The sequence below is a fragment of the Bombus huntii genome, chromosome 2, assembly GCF_024542735.1.
Source record: "Bombus huntii isolate Logan2020A chromosome 2, iyBomHunt1.1, whole genome shotgun sequence".
Lineage (NCBI taxonomy): Eukaryota > Metazoa > Arthropoda > Insecta > Hymenoptera > Apidae > Bombus > Bombus huntii.
Window position 1 is genome coordinate 20,243,879 of NC_066239.1, and position 16,602 is coordinate 20,260,480.

General features: G+C 38.3%; 2 protein-coding genes across 2 annotated transcripts; both read right to left on the minus strand.

Annotated features, from left to right (window-relative positions):
- Positions 1-2,855: 2,855 nt before the first annotated feature.
- On the minus strand, positions 2,856-4,750 carry LOC126875143 (histidine-rich glycoprotein-like). The gene has a single exon (XM_050637870.1). It carries the CDS (start codon positions 4,005-4,007, stop codon positions 3,168-3,170), a length of 840 nt encoding a protein of 279 aa, XP_050493827.1. The 5' UTR covers positions 4,008-4,750; the 3' UTR covers positions 2,856-3,167.
- A 12-nt stretch (positions 4,751-4,762) lies between these two features.
- LOC126878230 (uncharacterized) lies at positions 4,763-16,196 on the minus strand. Its single transcript, XM_050640798.1, has 4 exons — positions 13,442-16,196; positions 12,651-12,931; positions 12,074-12,113; positions 4,763-11,168 (listed from the first exon to the last, which is right to left on the minus strand). Exons 1-4 carry the CDS (start codon positions 13,659-13,661, stop codon positions 10,903-10,905), a joined length of 807 nt encoding a protein of 268 aa, XP_050496755.1. The 5' UTR covers positions 13,662-16,196; the 3' UTR covers positions 4,763-10,902.
- Positions 16,197-16,602: the final 406 nt, after the last annotated feature.

The window sequence follows — 16,602 nt, forward strand, 5'->3', positions numbered from 1 at the left end:
AATGGACTTTGATATTACTTCGAGTATAGACATGTTAGCGATATTATGTATAACATAATTTTATATTTTTAAAACTTAGTCACGGCATTTCATAGCTATAATAATAACAATATTTAACGTACGATGGACACATAAGTTTCCGTGATTCTGTACATCCTTCTAGACTATTTGTTACTGATATTAGTATTGCAAATTCCATTATATTTTCTTTATAACATCTATCGTATATTATCAACATTTTTATGATTTATACATATTGGATATTAACGAACACACGGTTTCGTTAAATGTAATAGAATGTTTCTAAATTGCCAGCTTATGGACCACGAGAACGTGGCATGATCAGTGAATGTTACAAACCTATTACATCTAAAAATAAAATCGACGTAACTGTTATCTCAAATGACAACAACATAATTGAATTTTATGTATTAACTTTGTGATTATAAATACAAAAATAGAAATTTTCGATACCTATCGAGAGATACATTTCTACGATTAAATAATTATATTTTGTTTCGACATATCGAGCGTTTGGGGGTATTATTCGTTAAAAAATATAAGCCAATCGGTGAATTTTTTACCCCGAAAGTACTTTATATATCGTAGAAAAGCAATGAAATTTTCTTACGATACGATTTAATTGGCGGGCTACGTGTTCGTTTCGTCGGTCGTTTGAACTAGCGACAGGTTTGAATTAAATTTTTCGAGTGTGCATGAACGATTCGTGATGGAAAGGCCTTTATTGCATTACACGAAACAATTTCCCACCGTATTGGGGACGCGCTCGCATAAATAGCGAAATTGTCCGGATTACAGACGAACGCAATCGCGTTTGATTAAAATCCCGGACGGACTGCACACGGGATTGGTGTGCTTTTTTCGATTGCAGCTCCAATTTCGCGCCGAACACATTGTTTTTCGTTCTCGTTATTACCGTAGACGCTTCCTTGCCAGAGCACACACCACCGATGACAGTGTGTAAACGCGGCCACGCGTTTCTCGTTGCGTTACAAATCCGTTGCCTCGTGTAAATAAACTTTTCGAAGGCGTGGGATTATATGCAACAGACTGCTGGATGGGTAAACAGAGAGAAATCCTGATCCTGAAGCATCAAAAGTATAATACTTGTCATTCTATTTAGAGGACGAAACAAATCCTTGTATTCCGCCTTTTGAATTATCCTCGTAAACATGAACGCGTTTATGAACTTTTATAAAGCCGCAATTTCACTATCGCGTGACAATTTCGAAAAGTGAGCTTTTCGATGAGATTGTTAGAATTTAATCTCGAAATTAAGATTAATAATCTGTGGAAGACACAATGTTTATGTTGAAGTAATACTGTGTGATATTTATTAATGTTGAGGTTATTCGATGTGTAAACAGAGAAAACTCGTGGATAAATTGTAAGGCAAAAAATATATTTAAATAGAAGTGTAATTATAAGTAAGAATACAATTTCAGCTGGTCCAAATCCACACGTTAGCTGTGTTACCCAATAACTGAGAACTCCGAAGCCAACGTCGCCTGTCTACTGTTTATGGTCTGACTTCGTCGCAGTCTTTTGTCTGCACGCTGTCGATGGCTTCGGTGCTTGAGAAAACTAAAAAGACCAGGTGTAGAGTTTTCTTAGAAGTGGTGACCACTTCAACAATTTAAAAAAATTACAGGAAATATAAGTGAGTGTTGTGGAATGTTGACAGTTGGCTAGTTATTCTCAGACTGACTGACTTATTGACCCATGGCCCCTGAAGAGTTTTTGAACCCCACTCTCTATACGGTAATGAGTGTGACCTGTGTAGATGCTGTGTGGCGGCACGTGCCACGGAACCTTCCAGCAGCTTCGCGATACAAAGCGCAACGCCGTGAAAGCGCGACACCGACGTGCCCAATGTGCCATCCATATCCTTACGCTTCTTCCGCCGAATTCTCGGAAAAGCATGCACGCGCCAGCCGCCGCGGTACATCTAACGAACGCACGCTAGTGAGGATATTGCTGGGCAACGAAGGGAAAAATCCTTTCGATCAATCGCCTCGTCTGCATGCGATTAATATCGTTGTATTCCAACAGAGATGTTTATACAACAATTCTGAGAAATATCGTATAACAAAGCAGGAATATTAACGTATAATGGAATTTCGTATAAAATGTCGAGCCAATTTAGTTTTAATTGGCAAGGCCATTGAAACGGAATCCGACGCGCGGAAACTTTTTCATTCGATCGAACGAACGAACGATGAAAATTTCATGGAAAATTCGGCAAGAAAGGTATACGCCGCGTTTCAGTTTGATTAATGGCGATATTATGAGACAAATATGTGCCTCGAAGAAACTTATTTGCAGAGCACCGCAGGGAAAGTGAAAAGAGAGCAACGCGGCACGCTATATCGGTGTTTTTTCTCGTGCTTGCAGCCACTATATCCGCGCGTCTATTTACATAATGTATTTACACAATACCGGCCATGATATATATCGTTCCACGATACATTATTTCGCCGTCACTTTGGAAGAACTTAAAACTGACGCCTGTGAAATATTTCAGATATTAAACGCTTTCAGCGTAAATAACGAGTGGCGTGAATAACGACTATATAGACCTAATGTAACGTTTAACTCCTTAACGCATAAAGCTTTCTTCTATTTACCAGCGACAATGATTAATTTTCGTTTTTCTAATTAAAAGCACATATGGCTATAGATATAAAGATATAACATGTCTTTCTTTTTACAAAATATGAACAGATAGTCAGAAAATCTTAACTGCATTTTTGCAACATATTTTTACTCTTACATATTAAATCGATATAAATTTCAATTTGTTTAGTATACTGATATATTTCCTTGATTTTGTTTCTTGACGTAATTTTTCAAGAAACAACTCTACTAATCTGAATATTTAGCTGACAAACATCTTGGGACGAAATTATTTTAGTAAATACATTGGGACGTTGTATAAAAATATTAATTTATTATTTCTCTTTGTTAACAAAGTAATAACAATTCGGTGAAACGCGAAGCAACGCCAATCGCAGTTTCTCAATCATCAATTCACAACAATACAGTATAACAAACATACAGTTTTAATTGTAAGCTAGAAACAGAACAACGAAATTCTTCGAACAAAAGTATCCAGAACCGTCATTCAACTCAGAGCGTTACATCTTTTAACCTTTGTGTCCTTTGCTGTATCCGTATTTCTTCCCAGAATGCTGGTCACCCTTCTTTCCATAAGAATCATGATGGCTATAATGTTCATCTTGTCCTTGTTTCCCATGATGACCTTTATGTTCCTCGTCCAGGTGACCCTTATCATGATGACCCTTCTTACCATGATGATCCTCGTGATACCCAGCATGCTGATGACCACCTTTCTTATGCTCTCCTTCCTTCTTCTCATGGTGTCCATAAAAGTCACCGTGCTTCTTATGATGGCCACCCTTATGATAATCATCGTAAAACTTATGTTCTTTATGATATTCGTCCTTGTGAAACTTGTTATGATACCCTTTCGTCTTGTGACCTTTCTTGTGACCCTTTTTCTCTCCAAACTTTCCACCCTTGTGTCCTTTCTCACCCTCGTGATGTTCTCCGTATTTCTCGTGTTCATCATGGTGTCCTTTCTTCTGGCCACCGTGCTCTTCGTGATGACCGGAATGATGATGTTTATCGTGCTCACCTTTGTCACTCTTATCGTGATGATGATGACTCTTGTATCCCTTCTCACCTTCCTCGCCATGTTCTTCGTGATGATCAGCGTGATGACTCTGTCCTCCTCCAGACTCGTGATGATGACCTTGATGGCCAGAGGCAGCTGTGGCGAGATCCTGCTTCGATTCGTCCACGTTTAAGCTTGGAACTGGACTGACAGAGACTACCGATCGTAACGCGTCGCTGTCTTCCGTTTGGACATCTCGACGATCGCGAATGGAGCTCAATTCCCGAGCGAGACATGTCTGTTGAAGCAAGAATAGCAGAATAGCGGCAGGAAACGCGACACGCAGCATCTCGATCCGGTTTCGATGCGACCATCCGACTGATGACCACGTCGCAACCGGTGACACTTAAATATCCACGGTTCGATTGTTCCGTCACGGGGCTTGCGAGCATTTCCGCCGATTCCACTTTCATCCGCGCGACCGCAAGGCTTCCGTGGCGTGGAGACCTTTCACACTTTCTCGAGCTCGTAATGAAATTGTTTGCCCGTTGTCTTTTAAGATTCGCAGGTAAAAACGTGCATAGTTAATTCAGAGACATGACGTAATGGCGGTACGCTATCGAAGACATTTTTTCAATGGAGACCGGAAGACCGATCGAAGAACGATAAATTTGGTTACATTTGTAAATCGATATTTGACGCTTTTACCGTGTACAGTGTTTTGTGAACAAACGCTTCGGCAATCGTGCAATTCGAGTCACCTAGTGCGTGACCAGACTAAATGTCTAAAAACTTCGTAGAGACTAGAGGTTTCTAAGCACAATGAAATCATGAATTTTATTGCATTGTGCAACTACTATCATTACTTTGTAGTAACGTGATTGCACATAGTGAATGGAATTCGATCGATGGCCTGCATCTATCGAATACTGTTCAACTTAAGATATTCGACGCTATCCTGATCTTAAATCGGCATCAATAATTTTAACGATTTTAATTCTTCAACTAAAGTTTCAAGATTTCAGTTGATATTTAGGAATGAAAGATGTCAATTGTAATATTCGGTCTTCTCGGGAAAATGTGCGAGAATGTTCGTTTACGAGACTGTAGATTAATATTTTATCAAACACTTTTCGAGCCCTCGACGTAATATCATGACAATAATAATAAATCAAAGACAATAAAATAATTATTTCGATATGGTATCGTCACGGTGAAACGGATCGTCAATAAACTTTCTAATATCGCCATTAATCCTATCGTTGGCGATGCGAATTTGTGGCTAAAAAAAATTCACAAAGTCCGTTTTATTTATAACGCGACGGAGCGAAAACAATTTATGGACATTTACAGACGTCGGCGACGCATATATCACAGCTCGATGACCAATCGTAGTTGCACCGATCGTTCTGCTAACTGTTCGCCCATTTGTTCCAGGTTCTGCTGACGATTCAGTCGCACGACCTTGCAAAATCTCTGCAGCCAACAAAGACGACTCGATATCTTTTACGATATTAGCTTCGAGCCGAGTTGTGTATACGTAGGTATATCCTCGTAACCTGAAAACATCTGGAACTCGGAAGAATCCTTGGTACGTCGTTCGAGTCGATCGATTGGCAAACTTGTTGTTCGAATGCGCGGAATTTCGTTGGCTTTATTCAGTTTCAGAATTTCTAGGTTACAAAGTTCAACGAAGTTCCGTCGAATTGCTAGTCACCAAGTCAGGAAAACTTCATACCATGTTGCATAATTTTGTAATGTATTCGTTTCCTAGGTCTTACAAGGTGAGTGTAAAGTAGGTAAAGTGAAAGGTATAATGCAGTTTCGGATCTGAGCACGTTTGCGAATACTGTGAAAATTTGATAAATCCAAACTGCAGTTAAAAATTGATGTATTATATTCTAAAACGGAGAAAAAGGTAAGAAAAAAGTTTGAAGTATTTCTGAAACTTTTAAGCTCCAAACGAGAAGGAAACTTTGCAACAAAATAAATTGACCGAATAACATGCAATTGGATCAATCTCTTAATTGACTATCGATCAAATAATGATCACTTCTTTCTCTAACGAATCTTATTGAATTTTCATTGCACGCTATCCGTTCACGGTTTTTAAAATTCACCACGAAGTGTCGAGAATAATCAGACGGTTGGTTGGTTTTTCGTCGCGAACGATACAAAGTCGAGTTTCTTTTCTTAGCTGCTTATTCGGTGGACGGGGACGCATCGTCGGTCGTTCTCGGTGCTTCTCCGATCTCCATTGCAAATCAGCTGCGCCGAATTTGCAGTTTGAAACGGTGATCGATAGATTCGGCCTCTTTACGACCTTATTTGGCAGGCTGTTCGGCTAGAGATTGGCTCCTCCGGCGTTGGCGCTGCATAATCAAGATAAAGATTGGTTACTGCCCAGCTTCACCATCGGGCTCCTTTAGAGACTGCGAGAAAACCGGATACCGAAGGCTCTGCCAACTTCGATTTGGACTCGGCATCGTCGTAACGGAGATTAGATTAGGTGGCGTTCCCTTTGGACTTTCCCAGATGGAGAGATTGCTTTGTAAGCAGATCCAAGGACGACGGTGGATCGCCGCTCAAGTGTATCCACCCCCTTCGTTTGGAAAAGAACAGGCCGCCGACTATTAAATTAAGGCTTCAAGTGCCGCTGGTAACTTGAAAACATTTCAACTGAGTGCCGCTGCTTCTACTGCCATTGCCTTTCAGACAGCTCAGATCTTCTTTCATCTTTCTTTTTTCCTTTCTCCCCTTTGCTAAGCGTCGTATAAAGGCTGATCTTACCTTCAATTCGTTAATTCTTTTATACTTTTTGCTAATATGCAAGAAAATTTATTAACATTGTTAATTCGTAAGTTTATTACTTTTGTAAAATTATTTTCAATTTTCGATTAAAATCAGAAAATATTTCTCATCGATGAATTTTATTCGGCCAGAAAATCCTTCTTCCGACAGAAAAAGAAATGACTTTTCTAACAGGAGAAGGCAATAGTTTGCAATGACATTGTCTTTAATTCTCTTTTCTATAGATTCGCTTAATTGCACCGAACTGAAGCTGTTCCTCGGCAAGGTGAGACAGCGCCATCCTGTCGCAATCAGTTGATGGCTCAACGTTACCACCCTACCCCCTTCTTTCTTTTCATCCTCTCACTAAAATTACTTTACATTCAACGCTGAAGCTTCGTTGAATCGGTTACGATCCCTTTTGCACGTTTTTTCACCGCCACAATGCAAGCATCCTTCGACCACTCTTTCGTTTCGATCAATCGACTGATCGAGCCGTAGGCCACGAACAATGGAGCTTGCGCGCCGCCCATTGGACAGCTAATGAAATTGTTTCCTAATTTGTGCCCACTCCACGCTTACAAGCTCTATTCCACAGCGAGAAGAAGGGTAACTAACATTGACATTCGACGTATTCGAGTTGTCTGTCCCGAGGTGCACAATTCGGATTAAGTGCACTCGAACATGGATTGCGTGCCGGTTTGAAAACGAGCTGCACTCGAGGGCTGGCTTGTTTATCGGCCACGGGGGAAGAATGATCGAATTTCACGCACGATGGGGATTTTCGTGAAATCGTGCAACGCGAATGGATTGTAACCTTTCCAGTGAATTTCAATCTAGCACCAAATGACAAAGATAATTGCGATATTTAATTAGTTCCCTTTTTTTTCTTTTTTTCTTTTTTTCAGTTTTGAGATTTATTGATAACTAGTTTCCTTATTTTTAATATTGCTTATTTAGAAATAGAATAAAATTAGTTGGAAATTCAATTATAGTATAACCTTATAATATTTATATTAGAAATGACATATATACATTAAGCATTCGAGGAATTGGCAAGAGAATTAATTCCGGTAAAAATTGTTAACTTTTAAGAAAATAACTTATTCTAATAGCACGATGCAATCAATATTACAAGAAATGATCTGTCTTGATTCTATACGAATAACACGCTGTGCATCAATTTTCATTTACTCGCAGAAATGAAATATTTAAAAAACCAACTTTATTTAATCCAATAAATTATATCTACAATTTCTCTCTCTCAAATCCGCAGTCAAAGCCCAATAATGAAACAGTCTACAGTCGAACGTTCAAGTTTCCAGCCAGCGGAAGATTGATTTCTCCGGTAATCCGACTCGTTCCATATTCATTGAAATTCTCTGGTGAAAAATTAACAAACGAACACAGTTGGGCGAGTGGCACGGTAAAAGGTGAAAAGTTTGACGAGTTCAGCCAGTGATCGTCCTCCAGCGAACACGGCGAATTAGTTTGAGCCTCCGATGACAGCGGAATCATCCTTTGTCACGCGCGCGGCGTTTAACAATAATTATCTCGTGCAATTAACGGACCGATTGCCAGGCTGCGGCCGTTCCAAAAGTTTCCTCGTTATAAATAATTGCAAAATCCGCTGTGCCCATCCCCACGAAATCCCGCACCGTGGCGTCAAACGTTGCTCGCCCCGCAGGGACCAGCCAGATGCGATATCGTCGCGTGACCGGTCGTACTTTTTAACAAACTGGTCTCGTTGTTTCTTCGTCGGCCAGAACAGACAACGCTAATGGCGTACCTTGTGAGGATATCTCGTGTTTTGCTATTTGCGCGAAGCCCAAACGCCGGTTTAACTTGTTAATTGGGGAGCAAATTAAGTTTCGTGGAGTCAACTCGTCACCCAAGTAGTTAATGTCTTGAAAGTAATAAGTTATTTATCAAAGAATCACTTGATCTATAGCGCATCGGAATATTCGTATGGAAAATGAGAGAAACGCGAGTTAATTTGTCTCCTGCGTTGTCGATATTTTGTGTATTTATAGAAAGTCAGAGAAACGTTAAGTTTCGTGCAATTTGAATTCGGCACACAAGACTTGTACAATTCTGTAGATAATATTTGTTAGTTTTCTACGATTAACAGGTTTTATCATCATCATTGACTCATCTACTTTGTCATCAAATCATCTTGTACGTATTGTACATTTCACGCAGATTTCTGTGCGTTTTTATCACATTCCACTTGAAATTAGACTTTAATCTGAAATTGTTGAACTTCCCTTCAGTTCTCATTGTTATGATTTATACGACAGAAAAGAGAAAGAATTTATTTAAAGTTTCATTTGCAGGAATTGGTCTAAACTAATTCAAACGTTGTAAAATTGATTGAACGTAATTAAAGTATAAAAATGTTAAATATTCCTATGCCCCTTTGATGTCATCAAGATTTTAATTAGATATTTTAGTAAATGAAATACAGCACGGGAAAGGAAATATAGAATTAATATTAGATATTTCATGTTATTTATAAAAGATCGTTGAAATGACGAATTTTATTATTATATAATATTATTCGTTACGTATAAATGCAATATTATCGTTCAAAATCAATAATCAACATAAAATTAAAACAGTAACTTTACGTATAAATGTGTTAACAAATGCCAGAAATAATACAACCGCTGTCAAATCTTTTCGAAAATAGTTGGAAAACGTTTCTCGCAAATCGAGTCATATGAAACCGTACCCAGGCGAATCCATTTAAAACGTATATATTTCTTGCCGTGAGAATTGATTTTCTGCCAATTCTTTTTATCTATTTTTCGATTATTATCTCTCAGTAGGACAACAAATATACCCTTTACCAAATTAACCTGGAAACCAATATTATCGATCTGACTCAGAAAAAAAAAAAATAGATACAACAAGGCTCATAAATATCCCGACACTTTAGCCAATTATTTGGAAACAATGGTATATGAACGTTAATGAAACACATATAGCAAATAATATCGATCATAGGAAACTTGACTCGACTCAAATAACCTTACCTCGTTCTGTTTAAAATTTAACTTGCATCTACTCTTTTCACCGTCTCCAGTGTATTATAAATTATCGGGGCCGTCCAAGATCGATAGTACTTATCACTTGACACGATGATATGGATCTCGAACAAATTACCCGGCCAATAATGGAGCGTGGCTATAGGAACGTTAATGTAACGAGCATCGACGAACAACAGCGAACGATGACCAATTGCAATTTAGATCGGCTCATCAATGTGATACAAACGTAATATCATTAAATTTCGTAATAACAACGCGCCACCTTTGCATGGTATCAAAATTACGCGTTGTGTTCGTTACACAACGAAGGCACGCGCGCGCGCGCAATGCATTTCTAAAATAATTGGTGTTCGTATTATTATGAAGTAACAATGGGAAGCATTGACAGTTCGAGCGTGATGCACACATGGAAAATTCGTCCTTTAACAAGTTGTTTCGTGTCTGCGATCGCGCGATTACAACAAACCATATCGATCGATTTTTGATAACATGGTAAACAAACAGATACCTACGTATTAATTATGAAACGTTTAATAAGAATATTGTACGAGCACGTCGCAAAAATTCATTTCCAGATGATACGATATTCGTTGTTATCGAAAGCCGTTTGATCCAGATTATTCTCATAATCATACGGATTTAATTGATCGATTCTTAATTGATGACACGAAATTGAACGGTGTGTCGCGTCCAGCCCATCGTTTATACGTTTTTCGTCCAATTTGTATAATTTTTTCTACATCGACGCGTTAATTTAAAAAATTGTCAGTAATTGCTGTTGAAATATCACGTTTTACATTTTACGTAGCGGATTTTCCGAATTTCGCTTGATACGTAAATCTGCTGCTCGAGAACGTCGCATGAATATAATTGGATACGTTTGGAAAGTTCTATCGAGTATTGTATCGAGCGTTTATTTCCTTTCGTTTTCTTCTTTTTTAATACACGATGTTAAATGAATAAGCTCGTATAATTTATTAATCGTAACAGATATGCGATCAGAGAAACAACATTGTAAATTATAAGTTAGTAAGTTTCACAATAAATACTCTACGTAAGATACTATTTCTATATTTGTACACAAAATGTCTAAAAATAAATTCTAATGTTTATTAATTAAATGTCCAATACTAGAAATACAGCAACAAAAATTGAACAACTTCATTTTGGCCAATTTTAATTCTTCACGTACAATTTTCAAAACAACAATTTTCAAAGGAAATATCATTCTACACTGACAACGATATTTATACAAAATATCGCTTCTTGTTTCCTCTGCTTCGCGCTAATTGTTGTCATTTCCACTTATACCGTTCTGGTCTCGAAATTAGGCACACTTTTGCCGTAATAATACATTCCATAGAAAATCGGACAACTAAACATCAGCCATTTGGCAAAGGATTAATAGTAATGGTCTCCGTCGCCACCGTGTTCGTGGCCAGAGCCTCTCGAATAGGAGCTGTAGCTTCCGTAAGAACTATGTTCACCCTCTCCGTCCGTGTAGCTTTCACTATGTCCATAACTCGAAGATTCTGGTCCATGAGCCATATAGTGAGCGCCATCTTCGTGAGTATAGCTCCCGTGATCGTTGGCTTCAGCATCGTGTTCTTCGCCACCGTCGTGATGATCGCCCTCGTTGGTTGCATAATGGGTATCGACGATGGTATCTAGCGAAATTTATAATATAATTGATACGGAAACGTGGAATAACGTAATTTAAAAATAAAGTAATTATCGTAAAAAATTATCTCACATTATATTTTATTGTTAGAAATATATTCCAACCAGGAGGATTAAAAATATCGTATTAGTAAAACTACTGTTACGTTACTCTCCACGATTTATCTTTCAGTATAATTAACTGTTACTGAAAAAATATACGCTAAGAAATTTGTAATTTAAAATTGACATAATTATTATAGGATAGTTTCTGCCAGCAATAATGAAATTTATAGGTGTAAAGGATCGGTGGTTCCAAGTGATTAAATGACATGTTTCTGTGAAGTAATTAGCAAAATGGCTGGGTGCCGCCGTCAAAATTAGGACGAAACGAGCGCATGAATGCGTTCGGTTAATGTCGTTATCTCGATGGTGTAGTTTTATTGGCGATCGATACTCGTGCCACTAAGTTTGCCAGGGAAAACTTGCGATCGACGTTCATTAAAGGATCCTGTGCGACTAATGACACGGATATATCGTGCGAAAATTATTTACGGTATAAAGAAGAAACTTCCTCGAGCTCAAAATCTATTCAAACTTGCCAACTATTTCGTTCGAGTAGATTAAAAATATTATACTAATGGAGCTACTACCATGTTAGTTTCCTTAAGCAAATTTCTCAAGCAAATATCACTCGATACCGTTAATTTTATTCAGAAACGTAGATACGTTTAGTATAAGTAATAACAACGTGCATATAGCAAAATAAGAAATCGTAAATCTATTACTGTCATTACGCACAATTTATATATTAAAATGCAATCATTTGTACGGTTAGAATACACTTAATAAATAAAAATTTATCTTTTGTTCATGAATAAAGTTACGTATATCTCTAAGCAAAATTAATCACCTACGTCAAGGATATCATCGGATAGGTTAATAAGCTGGTTCTGCGTGACAAGCAGTTTTTGAGTGACGTAACAAGATCAGACATGGATTAAACGCATATATGTATCAGGTGTTTCAAATGACGTCACGAGCTGTGTATACCTTTGCTTCGAACAAGGAAACTTTTGAGCGATTTTAACATGTATTCTTATGCTTTTGATTTATTTGATTTTGTTTTATTTTTACTTAAAAACATTGTCTATGTACCGCGTATAAAATTTGTTCCAACTCGATAAAATCTACTTTTACTCTTGAAATTACAAGAAACGAATTCCCCCACATATTAGATTTTGATTTTGTTCCTATGAATCTTTATAAAAAAATTATCACAGTGCTTTGTTCTAAAATAACAATGCACGATATTTTCTAGATTATATCTTCGATTAATTTTTTGATAGAAACTAGGAAACCTCGAAGGAACGATATTCCAGTTGCTACATTTGTACTAAATCAAAAATTCTAGAATTCTTATCTCGAAGCCAGTAAGTTGACAAGAAACTAATTTCACCCAGTATGCTTTATGGTTGTCACGCAATTACATGCTCGACGTCGTACAGTTTCTCTGTACCTGCACCCTCGTGATCACCGGCTTTCCTGGAACGAGAGGCTGCCTCGTCGTTGTGGCTACTTTTCTTGTCAGCACGCGCTTTGCCGTAGGCAACGTGCTTCTCGAATGCGTACTTGTCGCCATCCTGCTTGTGGAAGGTGTCGAGGCTCTTATAGCCGTGATTGCCCTTGCTGTAGGTTGCCGTCAAGTAACCCTTCTCGCCCTCAGCGTCGCTGCCGTACGTTTTGTAGTATCCTCCCTCGTCTGATTTGCCTAAAACCACGGTATCGTTCGTGCTGGTTATCATCCACGATATCCGTGACCGCTCGAGTGGTTGTTCAGGGACCGTTTCCGAATCTTTTTATCCCATTTGTTTCTCGATTCGAGAAATGCTAATTTAAAAATGCCAGTACGATGGGAATAAGAACACACGTGTTTGTTGTTCATAATAAACTTTGAATGCAGGAAAATAGGGACTAAAGAGCAAATAAAAATACATGGTACAGTATACTCGTACTATAGCCCACGCATATTTATGGAATTTCATATTTTTATTAATATAATTACGGAAATAAAATTTCACGTTTTATATTTTTTATATTTTTGCATATTCTGCACTTTTCACAGTTTTTTATAAATGCATAAAAATCTATAGCTCGGGAATTAATATTGCGAACGAAAATATTTTGTAAATTGCTTGTTCCCTGACAGATTCGTATAAACGCGTGTCACAGTAAATGATTAAACTTTAAAAATACTGAAATTCGATGGGAAGTAACATACCAGACGCATTCTTCGCGCCCTTCTTGCCAGTTTTCTCTTTCTCCGGTGAGTTTCCCTCTCCGAGTAAATCCTCGACTTCCGTGGCGAAGGCCGACCATGCCGGTTCACGGACGTCTCGACGCAACAACTCGTCCACACTTGCGTCGTCGTCGCGACCTCCAGCTTCGAGCGAATCGCGACAGACGAGAAGGAGCAACACAACGACCGGTCCACGCCACATGCTTCCGATGCTTTCGATTCACCGATATCGATGTCGATCGTTTGTTGGTAAACATCGGCAGAGGCTGCTTTATCCAGCTCCTCCCACTCGGCTCTGTCGCGAATTTTCTTCCAAGCAGAAGGGATATCGGAAGGCAGAAGGCAGATGACGGAGATCGAAGGGATTTCGCAACGATTTCGAAGATTTCACCAGTCGATGGATCTCGGTGGTACCGCCGCTTCGAAAATCGACGCGTTTCGATTGGCAAAATATAACGATAGATAGCAAGTGAGGGGTTTTAAAGTTAATGGAATTAATCTGAAGCCTTTTCGATTGGAAGTCAAAGTGGATGACGAAATGGGCAGTTTTAGTGATTGAGACGAGTATTTTCATTTAATGTACACGTTGAGTAAATTGATTTAAAGGTACTTGATTAGTTTAATTATATTGGTTTAAAGTGGTTCTGTGAGCTACACGAACGTTGATACGTCCCGAAATATCCGCGTGTTGCAATTTTGCTGTATGGTTTAGTTCGGAAAATATTTTGGATCATTGTTCTTCGTCCCTAAAACTCTAAAATACCTGTCTGGACTAATCGGAAGATCTTGTTGACGTTTAAGAATTCGGGCTATAACGTGTTGCGAACTAAACCGTCCATTTATCTTTTAAAAAATGTATTGTATATCCGCTTGCGTGAAGAGTTGCCTTTTATCATAAAAAAATTGAATCATTTTCATGGATAAATGGAAGAAAAGTTTGTAGATTAAGAGATCTTAGTATGCCGAAGGTACATAAAAATTTCCAAATTCTATTTGGAAACCACTTGCTCCGACAAATCGAATCGCTATTCTTCCAACGACGAATTTACATCTTCGTCGACGCATTTATCTTTGATCGATGAATTCACGAGTCGAAGGATAACGATCGATAACTCGGACAAATCGCGCCACGTGCCGCACGACCGATTTCACGCTTTCCATGATCACTGGAACGAAACGTTGGCGTCGAGATCGTATCGATCGCGGCACAATCGAGTGACATAACGGTACTTGGGAACGTTGGCCCCGCGAAAGCGTTTTGGTTTTTGCCCCTCGGCTAAAGGCGGCGTTCTTACGCGAAATCGTTTCTCGATCAGCCGCGTTATCTCATGCCTGTTACCGAGACGTTTCAGTTAGTCGATTGTTACGCGAAGTACATAGAAGTCGCGCGATTGATCGTTTCTTCAACGTTTTTGCCGACCAGCTTGCCGGATCGCTGAAAATTATGTAAGCGAAACGAATACTAGAAACTTATATAGAAATTGCATTACGAATACTAGTGTAATATTAGCTGTAAGACACTCTTAAGTGAAAACAGAAGAAATCGATCGGAGAAGACGTGAATTAATAACAAATAGAATAATAGAATAACAAGAGATACTTAGTTACTCCGTGATAAATCAAATAACTGTAATATGGAACAAAAATGAAATTTATATAACATTTTTACAAATTATCTTTATTCCTAAAACCATCCCCTAGACAAGAATGCATGAAATACAGCTATTATACATTTTCCGTAAAATTACATTGCCTGATCTCACACCGTATAATCAACAACGCTAAATGATTTGATTACTTAATTACATACGTACACGATATAATTATTACGTATAATAATTTGTAAAATACTGTAACGCGTAAATGTTAAATGTTTCCACTTCGAACGCGTAGGAGCCCCATATCGGCGCCTTTCGACGATATTTGGCGAAATAAAAAGTGTCTTTTCTCAGTGAATAAAATATCTTTCGCGTTGTAAGGAATCCCAGGTTTTCATGATGGAATCTCAGCCATTCGATTGGACTTGAAACGTGATTCTTCTTCTCTATTTAAAAAGAGCGAACACGTCGGAGGAGGCGTCGATATAGTCGAGCTTAAAACCGCAAGCGAACGCTAAGCGGCCTGGATACCTGCCACGCCAGCTACTTTCCATCCAGATAATCCAGTAATTTGAAAATCTGGAATGGAATGTAACTCCGTGGTATTGCTCGAAGTCTGCGCCGCGAGGATTCCTCTTCTTTTCGTGCCTTATTGTCAACGTTGAACTCGACGAGGATGTGATGGATTAGGATGGAAAGGATAAAGGAAATTAACCTAATTAATTTTGAGCTTTAAGCAGACTCCGGCAAAAGCGTTGTCTAGCGTTTGAGAGATTTCAAACGTGCAGAGATATTAGGGAATTCTAGGAGCTCAGTGGGATACACAGAAGAACGTGAAAAAATTTGTGAAGATAAGAGGTCTAGACGAGATTGAAGGAGCTTGTTGGAATTTAGGATACGGCAGAATTAGGAAACATAAGAGACTTGAAATCGTGGAATTTCGCGATATTAAAGTATTTGGAGTATTTGCATTCGTAGAGGATCTGTTTAGAGAAAAGCGTGATGCGTATGCAAATTTCTACTACCTCGAATATCATATCAACCATGAGTACTTATTGTCAAATTATTAAATAGTTTAAATAATTTAATCGTTTATCATTTTTCTGCTTATTACCATTGGCTTGTTATTTCTTGGAGAAATCTTGACGGTTCCTGATTCACGTTTTAACCCATTCACGATTCTTATTCTGTATCGAACCGTTATTTAATTGTATTCTTTTTTCGTATAATTTGGTCTTCGATTTTAGTATATTATATTTTTTTTTATAGAACCATTAATAAAAAAGCAATCTTTCTCTTCAACTAAATAACAATCCGATTCTACAAGGTTTAATAGTATTCCAAACAGAGAGATTCGATGCAAGCATGCAAACTCGATAGCCAGCTGTATCGACGCAAGTACATACCAGACGTTTTAATATATTCGGCGCCGCAGCGCCGAGTATCGACGTACTTGTGTCATTTCAGGTATAAGTATTGCGGCATAATTCATGACTTCGTCTAGTTCGACGATTCAATAACGAAGATAGACGAGTATTTACGATC